This window comes from Schizosaccharomyces japonicus, assembly GCF_000149845.2.
Source record: "Schizosaccharomyces japonicus yFS275 unplaced genomic scaffold supercont5.3, whole genome shotgun sequence".
NCBI classification, from domain to species: domain Eukaryota; kingdom Fungi; phylum Ascomycota; class Schizosaccharomycetes; order Schizosaccharomycetales; family Schizosaccharomycetaceae; genus Schizosaccharomyces; species Schizosaccharomyces japonicus.
In genome coordinates, this window is record NW_011627862.1 from 1,855,670 (window position 1) to 1,880,129 (window position 24,460).

The 24,460-nt window shown below is 48.3% G+C and overlaps 12 protein-coding genes and 1 non-coding gene across 13 annotated transcripts; 5 read left to right on the top strand and 8 right to left on the bottom strand.

Annotated features, from left to right (window-relative positions):
• Window positions 1-47: 47 nt before the first annotated feature.
• SJAG_01543 (pyridoxal reductase) lies at window positions 48-1,302 on the bottom strand. The gene has a single exon (XM_002172759.2). The coding sequence runs from the start codon at window positions 1,150-1,152 to the stop codon at window positions 148-150; it is 1,005 nt and encodes a 334-aa protein (XP_002172795.1). The 5' UTR covers window positions 1,153-1,302; the 3' UTR covers window positions 48-147.
• Window positions 1,303-1,668: 366 nt separating this feature from the next.
• SJAG_01544 (19S proteasome regulatory subunit Rpt5) lies at window positions 1,669-3,483 on the bottom strand. Its single transcript, XM_002172760.2, has 2 exons — window positions 3,070-3,483; window positions 1,669-2,923 (listed from the first exon to the last, which is right to left on the bottom strand). Exons 1-2 carry the CDS (start codon window positions 3,223-3,225, stop codon window positions 1,760-1,762), a joined length of 1,320 nt encoding a protein of 439 aa, XP_002172796.1. The 5' UTR covers window positions 3,226-3,483; the 3' UTR covers window positions 1,669-1,759.
• Window positions 3,347-3,449, top strand: SJAG_16303. The gene has a single exon. It is a non-coding gene; the product is annotated as a tRNA-Arg (tRNA).
• A 49-nt stretch (window positions 3,484-3,532) lies between the features above and the next one.
• SJAG_01545 (prefoldin subunit 6) lies at window positions 3,533-4,513 on the top strand. The gene is made up of 4 exons (XM_002172761.2): window positions 3,533-3,676; window positions 3,776-3,846; window positions 3,937-4,061; window positions 4,177-4,513. The coding sequence occupies exons 1-4, from the start codon at window positions 3,637-3,639 to the stop codon at window positions 4,277-4,279; spliced, it is 339 nt and encodes a 112-aa protein (XP_002172797.1). The 5' UTR covers window positions 3,533-3,636; the 3' UTR covers window positions 4,280-4,513.
• On the bottom strand, window positions 3,706-6,947 carry SJAG_01546 (kinesin-like protein Pkl1). Its single transcript, XM_002172762.2, has 5 exons — window positions 6,827-6,947; window positions 6,518-6,691; window positions 6,214-6,456; window positions 4,540-6,170; window positions 3,706-4,488 (listed from the first exon to the last, which is right to left on the bottom strand). Exons 2-5 carry the CDS (start codon window positions 6,660-6,662, stop codon window positions 4,300-4,302), a joined length of 2,208 nt encoding a protein of 735 aa, XP_002172798.1. The 5' UTR covers window positions 6,663-6,691; window positions 6,827-6,947; the 3' UTR covers window positions 3,706-4,299.
• A 75-nt stretch (window positions 6,948-7,022) lies between these two features.
• On the top strand, window positions 7,023-8,277 carry SJAG_01547 (U5 snRNP-associated protein Aar2; the record flags this gene model as incomplete). Its single annotated transcript, XM_002172763.1, has 3 exons — window positions 7,023-7,540; window positions 7,584-7,822; window positions 7,922-8,277. The coding sequence occupies 3 exons, from the start codon at window positions 7,023-7,025 to the stop codon at window positions 8,275-8,277; spliced, it is 1,113 nt and encodes a 370-aa protein (XP_002172799.1).
• Window positions 8,278-8,421: 144 nt separating this feature from the next.
• On the bottom strand, window positions 8,422-9,047 carry SJAG_01548 (40S ribosomal protein S14). The gene has a single exon (XM_002172764.2). The coding sequence runs from the start codon at window positions 8,919-8,921 to the stop codon at window positions 8,502-8,504; it is 420 nt and encodes a 139-aa protein (XP_002172800.1). The 5' UTR covers window positions 8,922-9,047; the 3' UTR covers window positions 8,422-8,501.
• Window positions 9,048-9,254: 207 nt separating this feature from the next.
• On the bottom strand, window positions 9,255-13,883 carry SJAG_05239 (DNA polymerase alpha catalytic subunit; the record flags this gene model as incomplete). Its single annotated transcript, XM_002172765.2, has 4 exons — window positions 9,255-11,812; window positions 11,856-12,401; window positions 12,562-13,630; window positions 13,827-13,883. 4 exons carry the CDS (start codon window positions 13,881-13,883, stop codon window positions 9,255-9,257), a joined length of 4,230 nt encoding a protein of 1,409 aa, XP_002172801.2.
• A 2,819-nt stretch (window positions 13,884-16,702) lies between these two features.
• Window positions 16,703-17,822, top strand: SJAG_01551 (60S ribosomal protein L7). Its single transcript, XM_002172766.2, has 2 exons — window positions 16,703-16,874; window positions 17,147-17,822. The coding sequence occupies exons 1-2, from the start codon at window positions 16,749-16,751 to the stop codon at window positions 17,771-17,773; spliced, it is 753 nt and encodes a 250-aa protein (XP_002172802.1). The 5' UTR covers window positions 16,703-16,748; the 3' UTR covers window positions 17,774-17,822.
• Window positions 17,823-18,969: 1,147 nt separating this feature from the next.
• On the bottom strand, window positions 18,970-19,647 carry SJAG_01552 (hypothetical protein; the record flags this gene model as incomplete). Its single annotated transcript, XM_002172767.2, has 1 exon — window positions 18,970-19,647. The coding sequence occupies one exon, from the start codon at window positions 19,645-19,647 to the stop codon at window positions 18,970-18,972; it is 678 nt and encodes a 225-aa protein (XP_002172803.2).
• Window positions 19,648-19,766: 119 nt separating this feature from the next.
• On the bottom strand, window positions 19,767-22,397 carry SJAG_01553 (hypothetical protein). Its single transcript, XM_002172768.2, has one exon. The coding sequence runs from the start codon at window positions 21,476-21,478 to the stop codon at window positions 20,402-20,404; it is 1,077 nt and encodes a 358-aa protein (XP_002172804.1). The 5' UTR covers window positions 21,479-22,397; the 3' UTR covers window positions 19,767-20,401.
• A 321-nt stretch (window positions 22,398-22,718) lies between these two features.
• On the bottom strand, window positions 22,719-23,186 carry SJAG_06627 (hypothetical protein; the record flags this gene model as incomplete). Its single annotated transcript, XM_011050770.1, has 1 exon — window positions 22,719-23,186. The coding sequence occupies one exon, from the start codon at window positions 23,184-23,186 to the stop codon at window positions 22,719-22,721; it is 468 nt and encodes a 155-aa protein (XP_011049072.1).
• A 21-nt stretch (window positions 23,187-23,207) lies between these two features.
• Window positions 23,208-24,009, top strand: SJAG_01555 (hypothetical protein). Its single transcript, XM_002172769.2, has one exon. The coding sequence runs from the start codon at window positions 23,372-23,374 to the stop codon at window positions 23,669-23,671; it is 300 nt and encodes a 99-aa protein (XP_002172805.1). The 5' UTR covers window positions 23,208-23,371; the 3' UTR covers window positions 23,672-24,009.
• Window positions 24,010-24,460: the final 451 nt, after the last annotated feature.

The window sequence follows — 24,460 nt, forward strand, 5'->3', positions numbered from 1 at the left end:
ATGTGTAGAATTGTGCCCCATAAAGTATCGTAAAGAACATTTGTTTCATTAATATAGCTGGTTGCAAATCTAAAGGTATAAACATTAAGCATTGCGTTCAGCCATCGTACATTAATTCTATATCGTTTTACAAAAAAAAAAGAAAACTTAAATGGCCAGATACTTATCAAGCTGCTCGTTGTAACGTTTGCCGTGGATAGGATGCTGGTCCAAAGTGTCCCGAACTTTTTGATATTGCTCTTCGCTGAGAAGATGATCAAGAGTATCAAGATTGCTTTTCAGACGGGCAGCAGTAGTGCAGCCGGGGATAGGGACAAATGCGGCCTCCTTGTTAGAGAGAACAAATGAAAGCGCCAATTGGGATAACGTCATGCTGAAGCTAGCGGCCAGAGCTTCAAGAGCATCAAGGCAGACCTTGTTCTTACGGAAGTTCTCTGGCTTGAAACGGTCAAGCATAGTTTTGTTCTGGCTCTCTGCAGCCCTTTTCAAGTCCTCTTCTGTCTTAATGGTACCCGTTAAGAAACCGCTTGCGAAGGGAGAGTAAGCAACAATAGGAATGTTCAGCTCGGCGCAAGCCTTCAAGATACCGTTTTGCTCAATATCAAGGGACCACATGGAGTATTCTGTTTCGACCATTGCGATAGGAAGAATGCTGTTGGCCTTACGAATGCTAGAAGCCGAAGCTTCACTAAGTCCAATACAGCCAATCTTTCCTTCATCGACAAACTCCTTCAACACTTGCATAGTTTCCTCAATGGGCACACGAGCATCCACACGGGCACACTCAAACAAATCGAGTTTCTTGACCCCACGAAGATGTTTTAAAACATTGTTGACACTTTTTGTCACGCTAGCACGGTCTCCACAAGGTCCCAATGTTTGGGGATCTGTGGCACCTTTAACGGAAATGAATACTTTATCGGCATTCTCTGGATACTTTGTGAAGTATCTAGCCAACAAATCCAAGTTGGCCTCAATAGGGTCAATACCGTAGAATTCACCGGCATTCCAAAAGTTCACACCTCGGCTAATGGCATAATTCAGCAACTCAAAAGCCTGTTCATCTGGGATGACGTTTTGTCTCCAAGTAAGGCCCATAAGGCCTAAACCGAAGGTACCGATCTCCTTTCCATTAACTTTGATTGTCTGCATGGTGAGCTTTTACGAAGAATAGTTGAATGTCTTCGGATGCAGGGGAAGTATTTTTAGGAGAGCTTAAGTACGACTGTGCTGACTAATAGCTTCGGGGAAATTCAATACGTAGTAGATTAGTCAACTTGATGTATGTGTAAGATTTGCTAAACTCTGATCTAATTGAAAACAAACAAACAGATATGAAGGTCCGACTGATGAAAAATATGCGCTTTTAATTAGATTTAACTTGTGATTAGTGCTACTTTCCGAAAATAAAAATCGAAATGGGAATCAATAACCTTTTTTTTTTTTTTTTAATAATTCAAATCTTACCAGATTGTATAGAACTAATGAACAGTTCTGCCTAGACTCAATGACAAAACATAATAACTGCAGTGAATCAATAATAGAAATCATGGAAATATACAACGTTTCGTAATACAAACAGCAATTTTCTTAACTCACTAGCAACCCCGATCCTACAACTTTTGGAACTCACTTGATACTGTTCATCAGCTATAGCCCCCAACCCACCCTATTCAATTCGTTCACTTCATAGACGTACATACTAGAATAACAGTAATGCATAGTATAAACATGCGCAGTAAATCCAAACAGAGCTCGTCTACGCAAAATATTGCAGAGTCTTGGACTTACGCATCTGGACTTCGAGAATACCTTCCATAAAGTGTTCGTGTGTGATCTTGGACTCACCGTGACGAAGAGCAATCATGCCTGCTTCCACACACACACTCTTCAGCATGGCACCATTGTACTCGTCGGTACTGCGGGCAAGTTCCTCCCAATTAATGTCATCGGCAACGGTCATCTTACGCGAGTGAATGCGCAAGATACCGACACGGGCCTCTTCGTTAGGCAAAGGGAATTCAAGCTTACGATCAAGACGACCAGAACGAAGCAAAGCGGGATCCAGGGTATCAACACGATTTGTGGCAGCAATTACCTTAACACGATCATCGCTACTGAAACCGTCAAGCTGATTCAACAGCTCAAGCATTGTCCGCTGCACTTCACGATCACCGGCCTTTTCCGAATCAAAACGTTTAGTACCGATAGCGTCCAGTTCATCAATGAAAATAATAGCGGGACTTTTTTCTTTTGCCAAGGCGAATGCATCCCGAACAAGCTTGGCACCGTCACCAATAAACATTTGCACAAGTTGGGGGGCTGCAAGTTTTAAAAAGGTAGCATTTGATTGAGCAGCACAAGCACGTGCAAGCAGCGTTTTTCCTGTACCAGGAGGTCCGTACATAAGCGCTCCCTTTGGAGGTTTGATGCCCAGACGTTTGAACTTGTCTGCTTGTTGCATAGGAAGCACAATGGCTTCGAAAAGCTCTTCAATTTGTTTGGACAATCCACCAATATCAGAGTAGCGTTCTGTAGGCTTCTCATCCACCTCCATAGCCTTGACACGGCTGTCGTACTCAGAAGGAAGCTTGTCGATAATTAAGTACGAGTCTTTGTTCACACCGATCAAATCACCGGGATGCAGCTCTTCCGGCTCTACCAAGCCAATTAAAGGCAAAAAGATTGTTTGACGAGTAGATGTCTTAATGACGGCGGACTTTCCATCGCGGGTAGCCTCAGAATTTTGATTTGCCGATTCCTGAACATCTTCGGCTTCGGGGTTCATGTCAAGAATTTCGACAACATTACCAACCAAGTAAGGGAGCTGCTTATTGTTTGCAATTTTCTCTTGGTTTTCTCTAATTTTTTCCAGCATAGTGCTTTTTTCATGATTCAAACGTTGATACTCTGATTTCATTACCTAGACATAATGTTAATAAGAAATTCGTCAAACCGGGAACAACAACGTAGAACGCGAGCACAGACTTAAGGCTAGAACAGATTATGAAAGAACTGAGCGGCCTCCTTGCAAAATATTCGCGTACAACATTGTTTTCTAAAACATACTTTTATGTCATTTTCAAGTAAACGCGTCCGGCTTCCAAGCTCCTCAGTGCTGGCATTCAGAATCTCTCTTTCCAATTCTTCGTCTTCGGCAGCATGTATGTTCTCCGTGGGCTGCTGAGCTTGGTTTAATGCGTCAAGTTCTTCGAGCGTCGACATTTGGTTCTGGTTAAAAGATGAAAAGCGGTTGCTCGAATGAAAGCTCCACCACCAATTTGTCTGTCATAGCTCAAACGGGTTTTAGCTTATGTAAAAGTACAAAATTAAATTTTCAACAACAGGCCTCGTGGCCTAGAAGTAAGGCGTTGGTTTCCGGTGAAGCCCTCTCATCGCAAAGGGCTCAGGTTCGCCAAAGATCGCGGGTGCAAATCCCGTCGGGGTCGATTTTTTCCTTCTGTCAACTGAGACGTATTTTATTTGGATTATTTTGCGTGGCTCCTCCATTCGATTTACTACACCAAAAACTCACCACCAAACATCTACGCTTCTAGTCTGCCTAAAAATGGTGCTGCTCACTAAAGACTGGCGGAATTGCCCTTTCCAGTACGCAAATACCGTTTTTGCAACATAATGGACGAGCTCGTTCGTCGGTATCAGGATTTACAGAGTGGTATGGAATTCACTTTTTCTGAATTTCGTCTTTCGTCCAAAGAGAAAATGTGAAATTGTGTGGAAATGGTTTTATTAATCTATTTTTTCATTCTTGCAGAGGTCTCCAATCATGTCCAAGCTTTAAAGAAACTTGAGTCTCAACTGCAAGAAAATGTAACTGTACAAAAGGTAAAATGATAAGGATAACAGTCGACACGACTGGCGCATTCACTGAGGCACAGTCCAGACAAAAGCTAGGAATAAATACTAAACGACTAGGAATTTGAAAAACTAGATCCCTCTTCCAATGTGTTCAAGTTGATTGGACCGACCCTGGTGAAACAAGATCAAGAGGAAGCCAAAACGAATGTGGCCAAGCGTCTTGAGTTTATTCGAAACGAAATGTAAGTAAACAAGCTCGAGTGAGCGATAAAGGTGACACGTATCCCTTCCTTACCGTCACCGACTGTAACTGTGTCACAAACTTATTTGACGAGAACCCTCCGCTGACTTTCCCAGTGTTCGAGTAGAAGGTTTGCTTGAGAAAAGCCGTAGCGATCTTACTATGGTTCGTGCTGATCTCGCACAAAAGCAGACACAAATGGCCACTCCTCAGCAATAGATTAGGCATTCTTTTTTGCATTAAGTAATGATGACTGTGGAGGGCTTTGATGCGGTTCTTGTACTAACCCCCAATCGTGTACTGTTGACCTTAGTAGCAAAACGTAAGCTGTTGAGAGACTCTGCAAAGTGGTCACGTAATGGAGAAACATTAACAAACATGAGTGTTTTAGCGTCTCCTCCTAACGAGTACTTTAATAGATATGTCAACTGTGTAAGTAGGTTAGTAAGGGCATGTGCGTACATTTTCACCATTCTTACCTTTGAATTCCGATATGGAATGTGGTGCCGTTCAGAGTTGCCTGAATTACTGGCGAGAGCCGCTATGACATCTCCAAGACAGCTTAAACTCTTATTGATGGCTTGTGTTTCCCGCAAACGATCGCCCACTGCCTGACTGTGGGCGAGTCTTTCCGAACCTGCCAAATCAACAAGACTTAATGATCCAAACGTTTTCTCCTTTGTGGCCGCGTGTACACCATCAATGTGTAATGTAAAGACTGAGTGCGAACGCGAAGACCGCTCGTTGGCTTTTGTTGCGGCGACTGATCGTCTCTCACTTGCCCGTTGCAACACGGCTTGCATCACTTGCTCTGTTTCGAGATAGATGCATTTACTGTCCGTCACACGTGTTCTACGAGTCCGTTCATCATGATGGATTTCAAGGCGTTTGCGAGATGATGTCGTTTCATCGGAAAGTAGGTCTCGGATTCGTTCATTGTATATCTCAATCATCTGGGCCGTCAACTGATATTTCCAGCCCTTCTCTTCTAATCGTTTCACTTCCTGAAAGACATGTGCTGCAGCTCTTGGAATGACACCGTCCGAAGAAGACATGGTATGCGTTTTTCCCGAACCAGTCTGTCCATAGGCGAAGATACTGACGTTATAGCCATCCAAAGCGCTTTGCACAAACTCGGAAAGCTCCTGAAAGACGTCCAAGTTACTGCTATTAGGTGGAAATACGCGGTCGAAGCTAAAATTATAAATTTTGGTTGACGGCTGGCCTAGAGAATTTTCAGTGCGAAGTCCTTCAAGTACAAGCTCTCGAGGTTCAACGGAATGGATATCAGGAAATTTCATGACAATTTCTGGATTTGAAATGGAAGCTGCCTCCACGGGAAGCACTGGACGCACTCGACAAAACACCCGGATATTTCCTTTTAAATCTTGAATAACATTGTGAAGGCGTCGTCGATGCTTCTCTTCTTCCATGAGTCGGCGCTCTAGCTCATCATTTCTGCGCTGGACCGCATCTAATGTGATCTGAAGTTGTGCAGCGTCATTAGTGTTGGAATTTAAAGACGACTGGATGAGTTCCATCTGCTGTTGAAGAGACTCATTCTTCTGATTCGACAGGTTTATTTCACCAACTAATGTCGCATTTTTCCGTTGGAGCTCGTAGATTTGAGCAAGTGCTTCTGAAACTTTAGATTGCAACTCTTCTAACTGTGCGCGTCCAACAGTCTGTGTCTCATCGTGTATCTGTTGAATTTCGTTTAACTGGCGTTGAAGATCCTGAACAATCAACTTATGTTTCTCTTCTTCGTTGGAATACTGGATTTCATATGCCCTCTGCAATTCGACTATTCGCTTTTCATACGATGCATATTTGAGTTGGGTATTTACTTGAACCTCATCCATGGCTTCATTAAAAGAAATACGAATAGCATCTATTTCGCTCTTGAATTCGTGACACCATTTCAGCTGTTCCGAGTACTGTTTAGCTTTTAACTCCGCCAGGTTTTTGTTCCAAACAGTCTCTTTTTCAGCATATTGTTTTTGCAAGTCGGCACACCTTTGCCGCTCTACAGATAACTGAGTTTGTAGTCCATTAATTTTGCCAGTGTATTGTGCGCTGCATGAATTAACCTGTGCAGTCAATTCCGTCACTGTATTGAAGTTAGCAATATTCCAAACAAAATTAAAGATTACCTTGCTTCTTTTCAGCATCTAGGGCTGCCTGAAGGGAGGCCAGTTTTGTGTTTGCAGATGTTTGGATTTCATCGAACTGTGCATTCTTTGCATGAAGCTTCGACTTCATGTCGAAATATGCGTTTTCCAAACTGTCTATATCATTTTCGTCGTCCAAACCCTGCCGAATGGAGGACTGCTGCAATGAAAGTAGACTATTTGGCTTTTGAAAGGTAGGGAACCGAGTTTGTTGTCTGCCGTAAGCTAAAACCCAAGTTGTCGTAAGCAAGGAATCCACTCTACCGCTTCATTATACCACACACACCTGTGTTGGAGAATCCTCGATTGATTCTCGACATAGAGAAATCATCATTGTGGACCCCGCCTAACAGAAAAATGTTGCTTGAATTCGCATTTTGGGACAATGCCGCTGAGCTCTTTTTCGTTGGCGAGTTTGATTGATCAACCATAATGGAAATCCAATCCACACAGTATTTTTCTGTACCACAATTCTTGTAAGTCTTGGTATTCAAATGCGTTTCTCGACAACAACAGCACATTCGCACCATGAAGTCATTAAGCAATTATACTCAATATTCAAACCAGAACTGCTTAATATCCAAAATGTGCGTACCTGATCTCGTCTTCTGTCCCCTGGAACAGCAACTCACAGCTGAATATCACGTACAAACAAGACCGCCGCACCTGAAATCCTGTTGTTGATTTTTGGTGTGGGCAACTCAACACCATTCCTCTGACCAAACTCACCACCAGAAAACGGCTGTTTCGAAAAGAACGGCCGAGGAGCTAGCTGGGTAAATTGCATAAAAATGAGCATTACACTGTGGAACTGGCCGAGTTATTATTTCCTCGGTTTGGACCTGAACGTGTACGACAGTTCCCAATTTTCTGAAATTCAAGGAATTGAAGAGGGTCTTCATCTTATTACTTGGGCTCGTCGTGACATTGCAGGACTTGTAAGTGGTGCTGTTGTGTCTTTTGAAGACCGGACGAATTTACTGTTGAAATTTGATGAAAGAAGTGAATCAGTTGAATTGGAGTTTGTGGACGGTATTGTGGCTACCAACGGGCCGACGCAACAAGGAAGAGCAAAAGATTCAGCAAAAGCACGAACGATCCCGTTTCGTCCATCAACTGATTGGAACAGACTGTCACGATTTATTTCCTTGGAACTGCTGGGACGGTTATTTTCTAAAAGCTCAAAAAATGGTCCGGCTGGCTCCGCCTTTCTTATAGACACATCAACCTATTCCAACACGGATCAGGCCTCAAGTGCTGCGGAACAGTTGCCAATAATGCAGCCGGGAAAGGACGACTTTGTTTTACAGTACACAATGTTTGACCTTAAGCGAAGTTGGGACCCCCTCAAGTATAGGGCACGAACGGTCCATCCAAGCATATGATAAGTCATTTCTATTTCAACGTCTTGTTCACACTTCATGGAATAATGACTCTACAAATGCTCTGGGTGAGTTCAGTCTGGCTTTCTTGTTGTACCTGGAATTATCTCATTACGGTTCATACCTGCAGTGGCACAATCTTATACGACTGATCCTTCAATCGTACCAATACGCTCGTGAGGAGGCAGAGTACTTTACTACGTTCTTGTGTAAGTGAATATTTGTTTTTGAACGGAGTTTGTTTGTTGTTCTTAAACTATTATTGGATTTTCACTTTCAGTGTCATTACTAACCTAGTTTTAATACAGACCTTCTTCGTTCTCAGCTGGAATATATGAACGACAAGCACTCGACAAAGGAGTTGCTACCGGATGAAGGCATCTTTGCTCAGTTATTCGAGCAATTGCACGAAGAGCAATCTGAAGAATCATTCGCTCCGGCTGTCTACACAGCCATTCGAGCCCTGGAGGAATCCATAAGAGACAATGTCTCGCATCCAAAAAGCACTGCACAAACTTCGGCTGCTCAATCCACGCCTACTTTTTCAGAAATGTTTGACGAGGGCAACGAGGCCGAGCTGTATGAAATGGAACATCATGAGACGGTCTCTAGTGTTATCGAACCGAATGAAAATACTAAACACACCTTGAATGAAAGTAATTGAAACAAGTGAGGCAGACCTAGGGTGAAGACACCCTTAAGACACTCATTTCAACCAAGCATAGCTCATACAAACTACCACACAGACAAAAAATGACACTCAACACACCACTCTGCAAAAATAAATTCTAGGCGATTCATTTAAATTCTACTTAAAAAGCCTGTAAAAGATGTCGAGGACCTTGGAACAAATATGCTGAACAGCAGACAGCAAAAATTGAAAGGTGCTCACAATCTGCGACCACGACGACCACCCTTTCTGCGGGTGGAGTCGGTAGGGATGGGAGTAACATCCTCAATGCGACCAATACGCATACCGGCACGAGCCAAGGCACGAAGGGCAGCTTGAGCACCGGGACCGGGGGTCTTGGTGCCAGTACCACCGGTGGCACGGATCTTGATGTGAAGAGCGGTGATACCAACCTCCTTGCACTTGGCAGCAACGTCTTGAGCAGCCAACATGGCGGCGTAAGGAGAGGACTCGTCACGGTCCGTCTTGACCTTCATACCACCAGTGACACGAACAATGGTTTCCTTACCGGACAGATCGGTAACGTGAACAAAGGTATCGTTGAAGGAGGCGAAGATGTGAGCAACGCCAAAGACAAGCTCGCCGGCGCGAATTTGAGGTCCAACGTTAGTAGCCATGACGGACTTTTTTCTTAAGTTTTGCTGTATACGAGTGGTGTGCACTGGGTGAGTTGGTTCCGTCGGAAGACCCAACCTGTCACTTCGTCGTGGATAGCAGTCACGTTAGGGTAGGGTTGTTGAGTGAAATGAAAATCGCGTCGCGTAAACAACAATTGGTATGGACAAATGTTTTACGCCACAGAATAAGAAAAGAACAATTAAATTGGAATGTAACGGTTGATAATTAGTTCATTGGGGAATTGTTTTGAGAATGGTGCATGTGATAGATTATAATGTACGCAATAGCTCGGAGAAAAAGGGGAATGTGTTCATTAGAAAGTCGTTATTATTTTAGTAGGAGGCATATATGGCTCCCAAATTAACAAATTTGCGAGCATTCTTGTTCAAGTAACGAAGAACCACAGTTTCTATAGATCGGCAACGAATAAGGCCGTTCATTGTACAACCCGTTGGATTGTGTACCGCCGTATGTAAAAACTTAATTTGATTGTAAAGAGACTTATCGTCAATTTCAAAATGCATGTGTCCACGACATCCCGGTGCACAACATCTACGACCATACACGTTCATTTGGCGAGTTTTGTTTCCGCAAGAGGAATCATCACAGACGAGGATACCTTCGTAGTAGTGATTTAAATAATTGCGCAGTTGTCCGAGAAATTGCAGATTCACTGTCAAATTAGAGTATTCATAACCGCAATCACACTCAACGTTGTCTGCAAACAACACTTCACGGATCTCCGCAACAGTTTTCATGTTGAAAGATTCACCCTTGCATTCAGGGCAAATGAGCAATAAAGGACGAGCAGAACTGAACCGCTGATCGTCCGTTAACGTACTTTCAATTCGTGCGAATGCAGACGAATCGGCATGCTCCGGCGTATAGTACTTTCTCGGATCCAAACCAAGACACTCAGCCAAACGTGCACGATCCGTGCCTTCAACAGGAGCAACCAATCGTTCTAGTGGAGGCAGGATTTGATGCGAGAGGTAATACTCATAGTCGATTGTAAGATTCGATGACTGGTCCATCACCTGTTGAGGACTAACAGCTCGGTCGGCAGGGTGACCTTGTGATTCATTTCCGGTAATAATAAACGGAATGACATCGCCCACACGAACATTTTCTCCTCGTGCTTTCTTCTTTAAAGCAACTTGAACAAAAGGCATCGTTTTTCCGTTAGGGTAACTTTCGGGTGCTTTTCCCAACTTGTTGAAGATGATGAACTTGTTCGCTGAAAACTTTCCACTGCGCATTTTTTGAGCGAAATCAACTAAATAAGCATGAATATTGGAGATTACCGTCTCAGTGAGCTCTCCAGAAAGAATTTGATCCAAACTATACTTACTGGCTTCCTTAGCCAGGGCACAGAATTCACGACGTTTCATATCAAGGCCCTTGATATCAAGAACAGGTTTTCCTTGGGCATCCATTTGAAGGGCAGCATATTTCTTTTTTGCATGAAGAAGCATTCGTTGGTAAACATTATCAATGTCAATTTCCAGTTTTCGATACCGCTCATTGACACGATTCTTAAATTCATTACCAATGCGCAACGCATCGGTCATGTTGTTGGCATTCGTATTGATCATAACAGAATCTGTATCACCATAAATAACTTGAAGTCCCATGAGGTCTGCCAACTCTTTTGTGCTAGTCAATACCTCTCGACCCTTGTATGTAACAAGTACGGCCAATGGACGAGCGTAGAATCGCGATTTTGTGTAACCAAGACAGCCGTACATGGAGTTGGCTGTCAATTTAAGAGCCTGTTGTTTGATATCCCACTGCAGTCTTTGCACCGGCGTTGCATTTTTGTCCTTCAGTAAAGCCTTGATTTGCTTACGCCTATTAACTAAGTTTGCAATGAGACGAGGGAAAATTCCCTGTTCGAGCGACGAGTTTGGCACGTCTGGGACAACGTCAGCACCATTTTTTGAAGTGCAATGTTTGCGATGAACAGTAGTGAAACAGATGTTGTATTCCTGAATGATACTGGGATACAGACTGTTGAAATCCATGACGAGAATGTATGTATCATAAAGGCCTTTCTTTGGTTCAAATACAAGACCACCCTTATATTTGTCTTTCTTTTTACCTAATGTGTCTGCAGGAGTTTCTTCCGGGTCAACAACATCGACCTCTCTGCTGTTTTGGTATTGCTTGTCTGGCAGAATATAGCCATTTTTTTTGAATTCGTGTAGCAGAATGTACTCGTTTCTTTCTGCACGCGTACCCGTTAGTGTGCGCGACCAAGAATTGCCAGCAATATTGGTCAAATTTTTTGATAATTGTAAAATTTGAGTTTTAAAAGCAAGAGCCGAAATAAAATATGTATCCAACTCACAGTGAAGCAAATAATCAAGCAATCCTTTTGGAGTGTCTGTCCAAGACTGCAAAGCCTTGTCCTGATCAATTTCTTGGCGTTTAATATTAAGCTCTTTCTGCACAATTTCTGATAAACTCCATGACTGAGTCTTAATCATGGACCGGCCAAGGTCGTTAGAAAGATCACACAACAAACGCCCAGAGGCCAGTTGACGCTCAATGAATTGTTGTGAACCCCTATTTGTAATTTTAGGCCATTCATAACGTCTAAGTCGTCCAATTCTGTGCCAATTACGAATTCTTTTTTCCCGCATACGCGATAAAAGAATAGAATATGATACCTCAAAATCATGTCCAATTAGGACATCTGGATCAGCATTTTGCAACTTCTCAAGAAAGTAATTTAGTAAAGCAATTTCTGTGCGTTCACAGCGTATGTTGGATTTGCTTTTTCGAGCCTCTGCCTCGAAGCCATTTGGAAAAATCTGCTTCAAAGGTCGGATGACAGTAAAAGAAGTGGATGCTGTATCTTCAGCAACAATGGGTGATTCAATGTTCACTAGAGCATAGATTAGTATGTGTGTAATAAAAATGCATCTTACCATTTTCATAAACCCGAGCACTGATGGAGAAGATTTCCTGCTTGTTCACTTGATGGTTGACTAGCGTTCTGAAAGCCAGACTCATAACAGTTAAAGGAGGCGTAACAGCTGGCACCTTTTCTGTTCCTTTAACAACGCAGATATTGGGTATAGCGCAAGCGGTTTCTAGACGGCACCAACTTGTATTTTTTACGCTATCGAAATCAGGAGAACGGATGCGAAGCCAGCAAGGACCCATAACATCTTTTTCAAGTACAAATTGCTCGAATAACGCAGTGTGCGTACCAAAAACACGTGAAAAGGTTTGGCCCGATAAATCGAAAGGGAACGCGGGATATTTATATGAGTACAATACGTGCAAATATTCAGTCTCTGCGGGCACATCTGGCAGTTCAAAGGCGTACTTGAAACGATCCACCTTACACTTCCATTCATGGATACCGCTTTTCGAGAAGAGAGCCGAAACCTCTGCCTGGACCTCGTCGAGAGAAGTATGCGTAGGGGTCGGTGTTGATGAAGCAGAAGCCTCTTCATCCTTTTCTTCATCTACGTCCAATGGCCTTGGCAAGAAATATAGATGACGTTGGATACCGTCGAGTTTGACAAAGGCGGACGAGTACGTTTTATTTTGTCCGGTCGTATACTTTTCCGAACAAACAGAGCGAGGAAAAGATTTCTGCGTAATCCAGCCAAAAAAAGAGCATACTTTCGTCATCATCAAGAACGTGTTTTGGGTTAATACGAGGAAAGTCGTGTTGTCCGTCTTGGAGAAAGGTAGGAGTAGGCTGTTGTAATGCTTGCAAACGAGTGCTAAGCTCAACCCATGCAGGGGGATCGAGCTCAGACAGCATTTCAGATGGGGGAGCGGAAGTAAGACCAGTATGGGCAGGAAGGACAGTTTGTGAGGATTGCGAGGTTATCGGAATAGCATCATCAGGAGGAGGAACAACGGGCAATTCCATATCAGGAAGGTGAGCTTGGTATGGCAGTAGCAAAAGATTCTTTAGGAACATTTTCAAGGTTATTTTGTGGGAGACATCGTCCATGGGAACGTCAACACTTGTTGATTTAGCAACGCTTGCCGGCACTGGGCTGCTTTTAACTGTCGGATGGAGATTCTGAGAAACCGTGGATGCACTAACAGAAACAGATGCATTCAATTTTGTAGGGATAGGACTTGAGACAGTAGCGGGGCTGTATGCTTGTCCTGCGTCTGTTTTGGATTTGCGCACTGACGTACCAGAAGGGGGGTTTCTCGTTTCATTAAGCTTTCGTTTTTTAGGAAGTTCAGTCATCACATCTGCGTCCACAGCACCCAATATATCAGCAAGGAATGCATCGTCATCGCGTTTATCGGCGCGTTTTTCTGAACTTGACTTTGTGGTAGGAGGAGCCAGTGCCTTTCGTTTGAAAAAAGTGCTAATTCGTTGTTCTGGAGCAGCTAACCGTTGTGAAGAAGACCGTTTTTTACGATCCTTTGCGTTTTCGTCAGCTTCATCGTCACTCGACGTGGGATTCCGAGGACCCCATTCATCGTAGCCGTTTTCTACGTATCCAGCACCATTGTCATCCACAACGAAGTCGTCCTCATCTAGCCGTTTACGGACAACACGACGATACTCGTCCTCATCCACCGAATCGTAAAGTTCGGGATTTTCCTCGGTTTCATATACTGACGCGCGTGTTTTTCCTGATTCTCGAAGAGCACGTAGCTGCGACAATGCCTCTCGAGCACTCGCCTTGCCTGACCGGCTCATATTGTGGAAGAACAGGTGCTAGCTCGTGTGTGTGAGTGGAGGTGAAGTTCTTCGGTGCCAGTTGACCAGTTCGCAGCAGTAGCGGTAGTAGTTACAGAATTGTACCTTTTGCAGTTAAATAGAAGTTGTAATTGCGTTCTTTAGTCCAAATATGGAAAGTTTTATTTCCTGTCAACGGTTAAGTTTATAAGTGATGATTTTAATTTTCTTGTACCAAGAAAATATCTTCAATGGAAAAAGAAAAACAATATGAAGAGCATGTACGACCCATTTCAATGAATCAATCATTAGTCAAAAGAATACGTCGTATTCACACTAATCGGTACTCGACGTTTCAGTTTTCTAGGATAGAAACGTTGGATGCCAAGGACTTCTAATTCAGTATGCAAATTGACAACAATCAGGGTTGTGCTGTAAGAGCGAGTTCAATACACGTGTGTTGATGCGATAACTGGTTTCTGGTTAGAGTAATACTAGAGGCCAGTGCGTTCTGCGAATAGCGAACAATTGTCATGATTATAAAACTTACATTGAGATGATTGTTACTAAAGTTAGTGCTATAATTGCACGGTTATTTTCTAATGCTAGAACATAAACGAGAAAGTTTGTTTTCTTCACAGAATAGCAATTCATCAATCTTTACTGAATTGCAAAACATTACAAGACATTTGAGATTTTGAGCATTAGGCATTAGAACTCATACGGTCTCGATGTAATGGAAGAGTTATACCAAAAAACTGTAGTCGTATACTTGTAACAACTCTTCAAATGTGAATTAAGACGCAGATGAAGTTATTGGCAATTGATACTACTTGCTGCAAAGGTTTCGTGATTGACTTGAATCCTTTTGTTGTTCACCTTTATGGTTCATGGAACTTTCTTCTTAAGTACAGGAAAGGATACAATGAATTTCGTAACAAAATTAACAAAAGCTATGCTATTAAACATCATCACAACTCTCACTTGATAAGACAAATTTATCAAAACAAAGTTTGCGCTTGACGAACACGTTACTCTTTTCACGATTAATGATTCTACCGGTAATAGAAATATAGCATACATAAAACTATGTCCTCTCTACATTTTGACTGGGTTGGAAATTACAAACGAAATTTATGCTGATTGCATGACGAGCTGTCTAACGGCTGCAGGGTTGCTTCTTACCTTTTTTTTCGACGATTTAAATAATCGGTATAATTGTTCGTTACGTGATTGAAGCAAGAATAGATGGCCTAATTCATTTCGCTGCACCCAACATGATGCTTAGCTATACATGCTTAGTCTTCATTCAAAACCAATATCAGTTCCGTGCGAGAGAAATCCGCTGGCTCGTTTTGTAGAATTACGAGCGAGATAAAAATATAAAGTAATATACTAAACCCTGAGACTAATTGTATTGTCCCGCGAAGTATTTCCCTTTGCTCTATCCTATATATACTGGCAAACAATGATAATTAAGACTTTGAACCCTGCGACTGAACGAAGTTCAAAACGCTCGCACAGAAACTAAATCACAATACTAAATTGCATCGATGCCACTCCGATCAAAGTTTACTGCTTTTGCGTTGATTCATCGCAACTCGTTCTCATACGTTTCGGTCGCCTGACTAAAAGCGCAAACTATATTCGGGTGCCGAATTTATTTTAACACACTTAAGCTACTAATTTTATCGTGACATAGGACGCAAAAGGTTTTCTCGATAAGAAACAAATGCATTGAGTATTATGAGCGAGTTTTTTTGCGACAATTTCTTATCCTTGGCTATTTCTCTGACGTTAATTTTTAGAAATAGTACCTAAGCTTCAGCAAACTTTCGCTCGAACTCGGCGAAATTACAGAGAACTTTCTTTTTCCACGAATTGTAGCCAAGTTTAACATCGGCGGTTGAATAACTTAATGTGACAAGCTGATACTACCAATTGGCATTTAGCGACAATAATGTTGGTTAAATTCAATGACTATTCAATAAGAAAGCTATGGTACAAAACGGGTTCCACAGTTTGTAGATAACTATGCTCATCCGTAATCGGCCTGGACCGTTGAGGAAGAGAGGAAACCGATATTCCTCCCTAGTCCAGGAACCGATCTCGGGGAAATGCCTCAGTCCGTAAAAGATGCAAGCGATCTTAAAAGTGAAACTGACTTATACGAATGATACAACTGATATTGACCTCATCGATCGCAGCTATCTAGCCCCCGTGATCAATTGGTAAAGATGCATTCGCCTATTTACATTCCTATCCAAATCTCCTTTTGCGTTTAACGGTACCCTATGCGGACCTCTCAATGGAACTTGGATGTGTGCATGGAGGGGTTCCGTTCTGCAGCGGAAGGGGGAGCTATTGGAATTGGCTGACATATAGGAGTGAGTATTTTCGACTGATAACACTACGCTCTGAGCTCTTTAAGCATGTAGTTACAACTGGCACTGTTGGAGCCGCGCGAAACGGTATTACTGAAGATGTTGAATGGCTTATTGGGGATGTCGAAAACGTTTGTGCTGAATAACGCAGATTGATGATGGAATCCAAAGTAACTGCCGGTTGCCGGTTATCGTAATTATTCAGTTTGTAAAATAAAATAAAATAAAAATAAATAAATAAAAATAAATAAAATTCAAAACAAAAAACAAAGTCTTAGGGTTTAGGAACAAACTCATAAACTGTCAATACGTATGAGCTCTGTGGTTGGGAACTTCCAATCCAACAAAGTTTTCGTCCACTTCATGTGTCTTGGATCCTGTCAACGAATGCTAATCCAAACCTAGTCTACTCGTACCAACAGTCAAGAGACTCGTTAAGACTCGTTACTGTCTCATCTCTCTGCAGGGTCAAAGTGTTTTATGATCTAGTCTTCGTTTTCTCGTGTTCCCATCCTCCTCCTCCTCCCATTACAGGCCTTTCGTTGACCGACTCTATTCCCTGCCTACTGCCTGCCTCCTGCCTTCTACTCCCACTACGCCCTCCAACTCCCTTCTGCCCCACCAAAAATAAGCTCAAATGAAAACGCGCTACGCGAATCGCACGCGCGCATCTGATACCACCCTCCTCGCGAGTCACTAGGGTAGGGTTACGAAAAGCAGTCACGGTTGGAACACTTGCGTGTGTGTTTCCCTCTACGATACCATACGCCAAAATGGTTGCCTCTTCGACTGTCCCCAGCGTGGCCGATATTTTCGCTCCCGAGTCTCTTTTGAAGAAGACTAAGGCTCAGGCTCAAACGCGCGAGCAACAAGTTGCTGCCGCTGCCGAGAAGAAGGCTGTAAGTGAAGACGGACAAGGAGGAAGGTGTGTGTGTGTGTGTCACGGATGTTTCCTTTCATTCATGGAATCAACGCCAGTGGTGATGAAGACCTATTCTTTTGGATTGCGAACAAGAATGTGCGTTCCACAAATACCATCTTTCGGGGCTGAGCTGTCGTTGATTCTGTGAATGAGAGAAGGAGAAGTGACTTTTTCACGTGTACGGTTCCACACACACACCGTTTCCCTCCATAGTTTTTCTCTTTCGATAACCCATACTGACCTGTCTAGGCTACTCAAAAGAAGCGCGAATTGATCGCCAAGCGTACCGAGGCTTACGACGCTGAGTACCGCAAGGCTGAGCGTGAGCAAATTGACCTTGCTCGCAAGGCTCGTGCTGAGGGCAACTACTACGTTCCCGATGAGCCCAAGTTGGCCTTCGTTATCCGTATCCGTGGTATCAACAACATTGCCCCCAAGCCCCGTAAGGTTTTGCAATTGCTCCGTCTTTTGCAAATCAACAACGGTGTCTTCGTCAGATTGACCAAGGCCACCCAGGAGATGCTTCAAATTGTTGAGCCCTACGTTACCTACGGTGTCCCCAACTTGAAGGCTGTCCGTGACCTCATCTACAAGCGTGGTTACGGTAAGGTCAACAAGCAACGCACTGCTCTCTCTGACAACGCCATCATTGAGAACGCTTTGGGCAAGTACTCCATCATCTCCATCGAGGACTTGATCCACGAGATTGCCACCGTTGGTCCCAACTTCAAGCAAGCCAACAACTTCCTCTGGCCCTTCAAGCTCTCCTCCCCCCGTGGCGGCTGGAGAGAGCGCAAGTTCAAGCACTTCATCGAGGGTGGTGACGCCGGCAAGCGTGACGAGCACATTAACAGCTTGATCAAGCAAATGCTTTAAATGAATGAGCAACTACGTGGGCAACCGCGTGCGCGTGTGCAGTGAAGAAGTGGGATGTGGGAGGTTGAGTGGGGTGCAAGTGGGCGAGGAGCGGGGTGAGTGGAATGTGTGGGATGCGATGGGATAAGTGGGGTGTGTGGGATAAGTGGAGCGTGTGCTCTGGTGGGATATGTAGGCACTCTGCGAGCTTCGTGTGCCTCTCCAGGTGCCTCTCCGAGGCCTCTCCAATTGCTTCCGTGCCCCACTCGCCCCCACCACCCCGTTAACCTTGCGGGGCTTATTTCGCCGCCACCTGCACGTGCCACTTTCTCAGTTCACACCCTATTCTCCGCCTATCTCCACGTTAAAGCCTCGTCCCACATTGCATCTCCTGTAAGGTTTCGTGTAACGCACACATAGCTCAGCACGCGGCTCGGGAGCGTCGTAGACCGACCATCTGAAATAGTCATTCGTCTAACCGACTCATTTTGAGTTCGCGAACGGTGGTCCCCGTCGTCATTGGTGGCTCTGGACTTTAACGCTTCACAAAGCCTGCGACACACGTCATCTCAGACAATCTAAGATCGTGGGGGCGACGCTTAGAGTCACGTGCATGTCGCGGACCGTGTTCACGTGCATCTGAAGCGGATCGAAACGTCATTCTTTTTTGGCCACAAGCGCGCCGGAGAAACTTTAGCACACTCGCTGACAGGCCGGCGAATCTGCGCGGCGCCTGATTGGGTCGCGATTATAAACAAAGACGCTTCCGGTCACGTGAATGCACAGTCTGAACGAGCGGCTGCTGCGATTGGAGGAGATAGTGTATTTTCGAGCTGCGGGGAAAAAAGACTAAGTGAAACGACGGCCTGACTCCGCAAAGCATACGAACCGATTAGAGGACGCGTGGCGAGAACATGCACGGCGGGGAGGGGAGACGAAAGCAGACAAAAGCGCAGACGACGGCCGAGCAGAAACAACAAAGCAGCGAATTCGCGCGCGCGTTTACGTCGCTGTGATACAATTCGGCGACGGTGATCTGCTCTTCATCGCGTCCCACCATGTCCCACCGCGTCATCTCAAGGCCGTGGTGTCGAACCCTGCCAGCGGCGCGGTGATTGGCTGTTTATAGTCTGCAGGCTCGCTAAGTCCCGCCAAGTCTCGGCTGGTCCCGGTAAGCGGAAGACAGATCTGCCGGCTTAGCGAAAATACAGCGCGTGTCACTCGCCACGTACGATGGTGGTGGGTGCCCTGGCCGTCTTCACCAGACTGGTGCAGTCCCCCACGGGCGCGCTCAGGGATGAAACGAACCCTGTGGCAGCCTTCTCCAGGGCAGCAGGCCTGAGGCGAAAAATACGCGTCTGCAATTGGTGCACAGCAGGGGATGCATTCCGCTCCACATCGAGCGCTATGACGGCGGCCTGCCATTGGTTGCTGCGATCAAGCATCGGGAACGGTTTTTTAATTTGCCCTCGGAAGATTTTTCGTGCTGGATTTATGAACCAACGGGCCCCAGAACAATTCATCCCACTGCGCGCAAAGCATATAAACACTCTTTGACTTTCTCGCTCTGCGTCCTTTACCAGCACACCAGCACACCCACACACACCGGCCTCGTCGCGCGCGCGCGCGTAGCATTCCCACCAAAGCTTATTTCTCCACAGAATGCCTCGGTTTCGTATGTGATTGGCCAGGAAGGGCTCATTGTCCTGCCTGCTGCTGCTTCCGGCTGCACTCACCCGGAAGGCCTTCTCCCTCCTCCAGCACTGCTGCTCCCGGAGGCGCGGCCGCTGACGTAGCCATGACCGCGCTGACACGGTAACCCCACCTCTCGCCTGACAACCACGCGACGTCCACGTGATATTCCAAATGTGGAGAGTCTCTCCACTGGGGCGCATGATCGACCACTCGCAGCAGCCCTGCGTCCGCGCTCCCAGTCGGCCCCCCTCTGGGATTGCCACCCGCCGTGCTAATATGAGCTCCTCAAAAAACCGCCTCTGAGAGTGTTTCCATCGAATGAATCGTTATTACTGTGCTGTGTCACGTTCGCAAAAATTATTGCGCGCGCAGGTGCGCTCTAAGAAGGGAAAAAACCAAAACAAAAAAGAAGGGTCGCTCGTTCTATGCCCAGCGGGAAGCAAAATTCGTACGTGACAGATGTGTGCGTTGTGCCCGTCGTGGACGCGAGCAAGACTCACTCGCGTCTAGGCGCGCGCTTGAGATGCATGCAAAAAGTGTGCTTATGTGCGTGTATGTGTGTATGTTTATGTGCCAGAAAAAGATGTGCGACTTATGTCGGCAGCGAGATGAGAATCACAGGCGATGCGGGGGACACGTGCCTGGCCGCTGCCCTGCGGGGTATCGCGACGATCCGCCGCCGCACTCACGTGTTGGACAGACCGAAATTGTCGGCCGGGCCGCCGTCGCCGAGCGTGCGCGGGGCACGGCTGCCCGCCGACGAGCCTTCCTTGTAGTAATTGGCGCCTGCGTAGTTCGCATAGGCACCGCCCCAAAGGGCGCCGTCTGGGTATGCTGAGGCGGCCGCCGCGGCCGCCGCGGCGGGGCACTCGTACCCCGGAGTCACGTGCGAATAAGGATAGAGGGGATGGGGCGGGGGCGGGACGGCGGCGAGAGGGACTTGGGAGTACGCGTTCATGACGGCGGGGGCGTGTGGGGGCATAAGCATGTGGGGAGGAGGAGCGAAGGGGCCGGCGGGGGCTGTCTGAGCGACGGGTGCCGGAGCATGTCGTAGTAGGTGGGCGCCTCGAGGAAGACGGGCGTCAGCTGTGCGGCGGCCCTGGAGGCCTCCTGCTCCTGCTGGAGGGCGAGCTGGGCCATGGCCTCGCGCTCCTGGCGGCGTTTTCTCTCGCGCCAGGCGGCGCGAATTTCGCTGAACTCTTCGGGCGTGCGCCGGGGCCCGTGGTTGTGGTCGAGAACATGCGCGTTGAGATGGTTCAGCGTGCCGTAGGCCTTGGTGCAGCCCTCGTAGCCGCACACGTAGATGCGCTCAATCTCGTTGTACTTTCGGCGCCGCCGGCGACTGCGAGGCCGCATCGGCTGCGGCGAGGACGCAGGCGTGCTGCCGGAGCGTGTGGGTCCCGTGGGAGCTGCAACGGCTGCCGGCGCGGCCATCATGGAGGGAGGAGGGACTGCAGCGGCGGACGCAGGAGCGGCTGCCCCTACGGCGCCGGGGTTTCCGGCGGCCGCCGGGTTCGGCGGCTGCGTTTGTGTTGCTGGAGCCAGCAGCGACACCGGTGCGGCCTGCTGGGGCAGGCCGGCGCATGTGTTCGCTGTGGGGTAGGGCGACCAGACGCCGCCTGCCCCTGACCGCGTGCAGTCGATGGAGGGCGGGGGCGGGGTCAGTGCGGAGATGTCGCCCAGAAGCATAGAGTTGTTTAAGAAAGCGGGGCCCGACGGGAGCGATGCGGGGTAGTGCATGTGGTCGTTTCGCGCAGCAGCAGCGGCGGCCGCCGCCGCTGCGTAGGCGGCGTCTGCAGACGTCCGGTAGTAGGCGTGCTGCATGGGCGGGGCGGCCGACGCAACGTAGCTGGCCGCGCCGGCGCCGCTGGACGCTGCTCCGCCCGCAGACGCGGGATACGCCTGCATCGGCGGGGTGAGAAAGGGCGGCGGCTGCCGCGTCTGCGCCAGACCTGTCTCGTCTGCAGGAACAGATGCTGAAGTGACGTCATCTCGAGCCGTGGTGGAGGCTGGGGAGGGAGAGAGGGGCATGCTGGTCAGTGCAGTCGACAGCGGCGGAGGCTGCGGCGGACAATAGAAAAGAGAATGCAATGCAGGGGTGTTGGATAGAGTGTGGGGTAGCGGGGAGAAGCGCGGGGGCGAGGGGGGCGCTATGCGGGGAGACAGGGGGAATGGGGCTGAGCGAGCCAGTGGGAACGACGAAAGAGAAGGGGATGGAGGCAGGGAAAGAGCAGCAGGTACGTCGCGGTCAGCGATATACGTGCAGAGAGAAATAAGACGTGTGCGGGGTATGTGCGGAGCACGCGGGGTGTGCGCGGCGCGTGATTTATGGCGTGTGGGCGAAGATCCGCGGAGAAACTCCGGACTACAGAGGAAGAAATTTTCGGGGAGCTCGGTAATCTCTCGGGAAAGTTAGTTCCGGACAAGGTCGTCGTTCGGCAAGCTTGCGGCGACTTTTCGGCAAATTATCGGCGACTCTGACGTGTTGGAGCGCGGGCGACAGCAGCGGGCAGAGAAGAGAAGAGGCAAACGCGACGTGTTGTCTAGCTGGGTGGAATGGCCTTGGCGGGGCGTTGGCCGTGGTCGTCGGTGGTCGTGGTCGTGGCCGTCTCAGGTGGCCGAGCGTTACGCCGGAGGGCCTGTGGTTTACGGACGCAAGTGTTCACGCTACTGCTGACGTCGATTAGAGCAGCAGTTTAGAATGTCGTCGTTGTCGTCGTGGTCGTTGGTTTGCTGACGTGTGGAGCGTACAGTGGCGAGTTGCAGAGTCGTCGTAGTCGTAGTCGAGGTCGTCAGTCGTCAGTCGTTCGTTAGCGTCGTAGTTGGTGCGTGCGAGAGCGGTTCGCAGTGGCAGCGTAGAACACAGTTGGAGAAGCGTAGGTACCCATGGCGGCCCCCTTTAACCAAAAGCGTGGCCAGGTCTCTAAACGTGTCGGCACGAGCGATGACCGAAAACCACGTTGCGAAACGATAAAATGGGTAAACCCCCGCCCGAAAGGTTGACCGAAGGAGGAAGATGACGTTATTGTGAGGCAGTTTCTCGCGTATTTGGAGTGGGCGGCGCGGTGATTGGAGGGCGTAGCGACAGCGGCTGAGACAGTGTGGGTTGCGAGGCCTATTTCGCGTGCAGAGCGAGCCTTGGGAATATCCGATTCGGCCGGGCCCTGGCCGGGACGACGGTGACCGGCAATGGCGGCTATTGGCTGGATGCGAGATTAACTATGGGAGAGCTTGCGCCCTTGGAGGCCATAGGTGCAGGGCGCGGCATCAGCTACGCAGGGATGACGCAATGCAGCGCAGATTGTCGGGTGATTGGTCGAGTCCGGAGTCGCCTCGCGGAGCACCGTTTCGACGCGCGCGCGTATTGCGCTAGCGAGCGAAGCAGCGTCTGGCGGTGATTGGGTGCGAGCGAGCAGAGGACCGGAGGAGGAGGCAGATGCGGCGGATGATTCGTCGGAGGACGCGCGCGGTGTACGTAAGCGATGATCTCGGTGGCAAAAAACGCAGCAGAAACCGCCAGGGCCAGCGCGTCGAGGGCTGCGTCATGCACGCGATAAAGTTTCGGCTGCGACCCAATAGGCGACGGAACGGGCGACAGGCGGGCGCAAGCGAGGCGGCACGCTTGGAGCGTTGAGAAGACGCGCGCGGTGGAAGACGCCGCCAGACGTCCGTCGTGGCTGTGTGGAGAGCCGACGTCATCCAATTCAGCCCAGCCGAGCGAGGCGAGCTGGGCGCTCATCACGAAGCTTGCTGGCGACGGCTCCGTTCGCAGAGGCAGGGCACCGATAGATCACCGACGAGGCAAAACTGCGAACTGAGTCAAAATAAACCCATCAATCGACAGGCTCCTGTGGTCTGCTTTCCACACAGGCGACGCAGCGAAGCGAGCTCGGAGCGCAGGGTCCTAAACCCCGCGAAAGCAACATGCGACGTTGCGTCATCGAACCGCCCGCGACGCGCCCACAATGCACCACGCACACCCTGCCCACTGGCGGTCCTGAGCTCTCGCAGCCGCTGCCCTGCTCCACGCCCCCTAGACGACCCCCCGAGTCGGCTGTGCAAGCGAGCGTGGGGTTTGCCTTTGACGACCCCGTAGCGGCTGCTCTCCGCACCTGGGTGCACGTAGCCGGCGAGTCACGTCATGATTCGTTTCGGGAATGCTTAAAGAAACGTGCCCAGGGGTCACGCGACATCCTGGGGGTGCGGAAGAGCGCCGCCCGCTGATTGGCCGAGGGGGCTGCCGCACGTGCCGCTTCGAAAGCCTCTCGCTTCCGGAGATTCCCCGCAGTCTAGTTGCGATTTGCCGGAGCGCCGGAGATGATTGGGCAGTGGGCTGTCAGGTGACAGCCAGGCGATGAAGGCGACGACAGGGCGAAGCTAGCGAAGGCGACTGCTGGAGCGAGTGCGAGCAGAGCAGGCCATGGCGCTATTGGGGCGAGCGAGTGGATAAGATTTCGATCCTTGCCGCTGAGATCGAGGGATAGGAGGATTCTAGCAAGTTCGAGGGAGATAGCGATCGTTAGCGAGCGCTAGCGAGCGGCTGCGAGAGGCTGCGAGCGCTAGCGCGCAGGCGGGAGACGCGTCGTGCGGGTTGGTGCGGGTTTGCGTGATTAAACCCTAAGGTACCCCAGAACCCTAAGACTAGGAGAGGTAGGAGTGAGCCCTAGACCCCAAGTGCGACGCGCGAGCGGGATGCGAGCGGTAGCTTAACGGGCGCGAGCGAGAGCGAGCGAGCGTAGCTTAATGTGGGATAACGAGTGCGAGCGAGAGCGAGCGCGGATTAAAGTGGGTTAACGAGTGCGAGCGAATGCGAGCGCAGCTTAAAGTGTGATAGTGTGGGGTAGCGTGGGTTAACGTCTGCGAGCGAGAGCGAGCACAGCCTGATGTTTGGTAGCGCGGGTTACCGCACAGCAACGCAACGGTACGCAAGTTTGCGCACCGTTACACCCCGCTACACCCCGCTACGCACTGCGGTCCTTCGTCCCGCACTGCTCGCTGCCTCCCACCTCTCCT

Coding starts and splice junctions, on each gene's coding strand:
- SJAG_01545 (XM_002172761.2), top strand. CDS start 3,637: ATGGACGAGCTCGTTCGTCGGTATCAGGATTTACAGAGTG. Junction 3,677..3,775: donor GTATCAGGATTTACAGAGTG/GTATGGAATTCA, acceptor TCATTCTTGCAG/AGGTCTCCAATCATGTCCAA. Junction 3,847..3,936: donor AAAATGTAACTGTACAAAAG/GTAAAATGATAA, acceptor CTAAACGACTAG/GAATTTGAAAAACTAGATCC.
- SJAG_01543 (XM_002172759.2), bottom strand. CDS start 1,152: ATGCAGACAATCAAAGTTAATGGAAAGGAGATCGGTACCTTCGGTTTA.
- SJAG_01548 (XM_002172764.2), bottom strand. CDS start 8,921: ATGGCTACTAACGTTGGACCTCAAATTCGCGCCGGCGAGCTTGTCTTT.
- SJAG_01546 (XM_002172762.2), bottom strand. CDS start 6,662: ATGGTTGATCAATCAAACTCGCCAACGAAAAAGAGCTCAGCGGCATTG. Junction 6,457..6,517: donor TCGAGGATTCTCCAACACAG/GTGTGTGTGGTA, acceptor CTTGGGTTTTAG/CTTACGGCAGACAACAAACT. Junction 6,171..6,213: donor AGATGCTGAAAAGAAGCAAG/GTAATCTTTAAT, acceptor ACTTCAATACAG/TGACGGAATTGACTGCACAG.
- SJAG_01555 (XM_002172769.2), top strand. CDS start 23,372: ATGCGACGTTGCGTCATCGAACCGCCCGCGACGCGCCCACAATGCACC.
- SJAG_01544 (XM_002172760.2), bottom strand. CDS start 3,225: ATGTCGACGCTCGAAGAACTTGACGCATTAAACCAAGCTCAGCAGCCC. Junction 2,924..3,069: donor TACTTGAAAATGACATAAAA/GTATGTTTTAGA, acceptor CATTATGTCTAG/GTAATGAAATCAGAGTATCA.
- SJAG_01551 (XM_002172766.2), top strand. CDS start 16,749: ATGGTTGCCTCTTCGACTGTCCCCAGCGTGGCCGATATTTTCGCTCCC. Junction 16,875..17,146: donor CCGCTGCCGAGAAGAAGGCT/GTAAGTGAAGAC, acceptor TGACCTGTCTAG/GCTACTCAAAAGAAGCGCGA.
- SJAG_01553 (XM_002172768.2), bottom strand. CDS start 21,478: ATGCCCCTCTCTCCCTCCCCAGCCTCCACCACGGCTCGAGATGACGTC.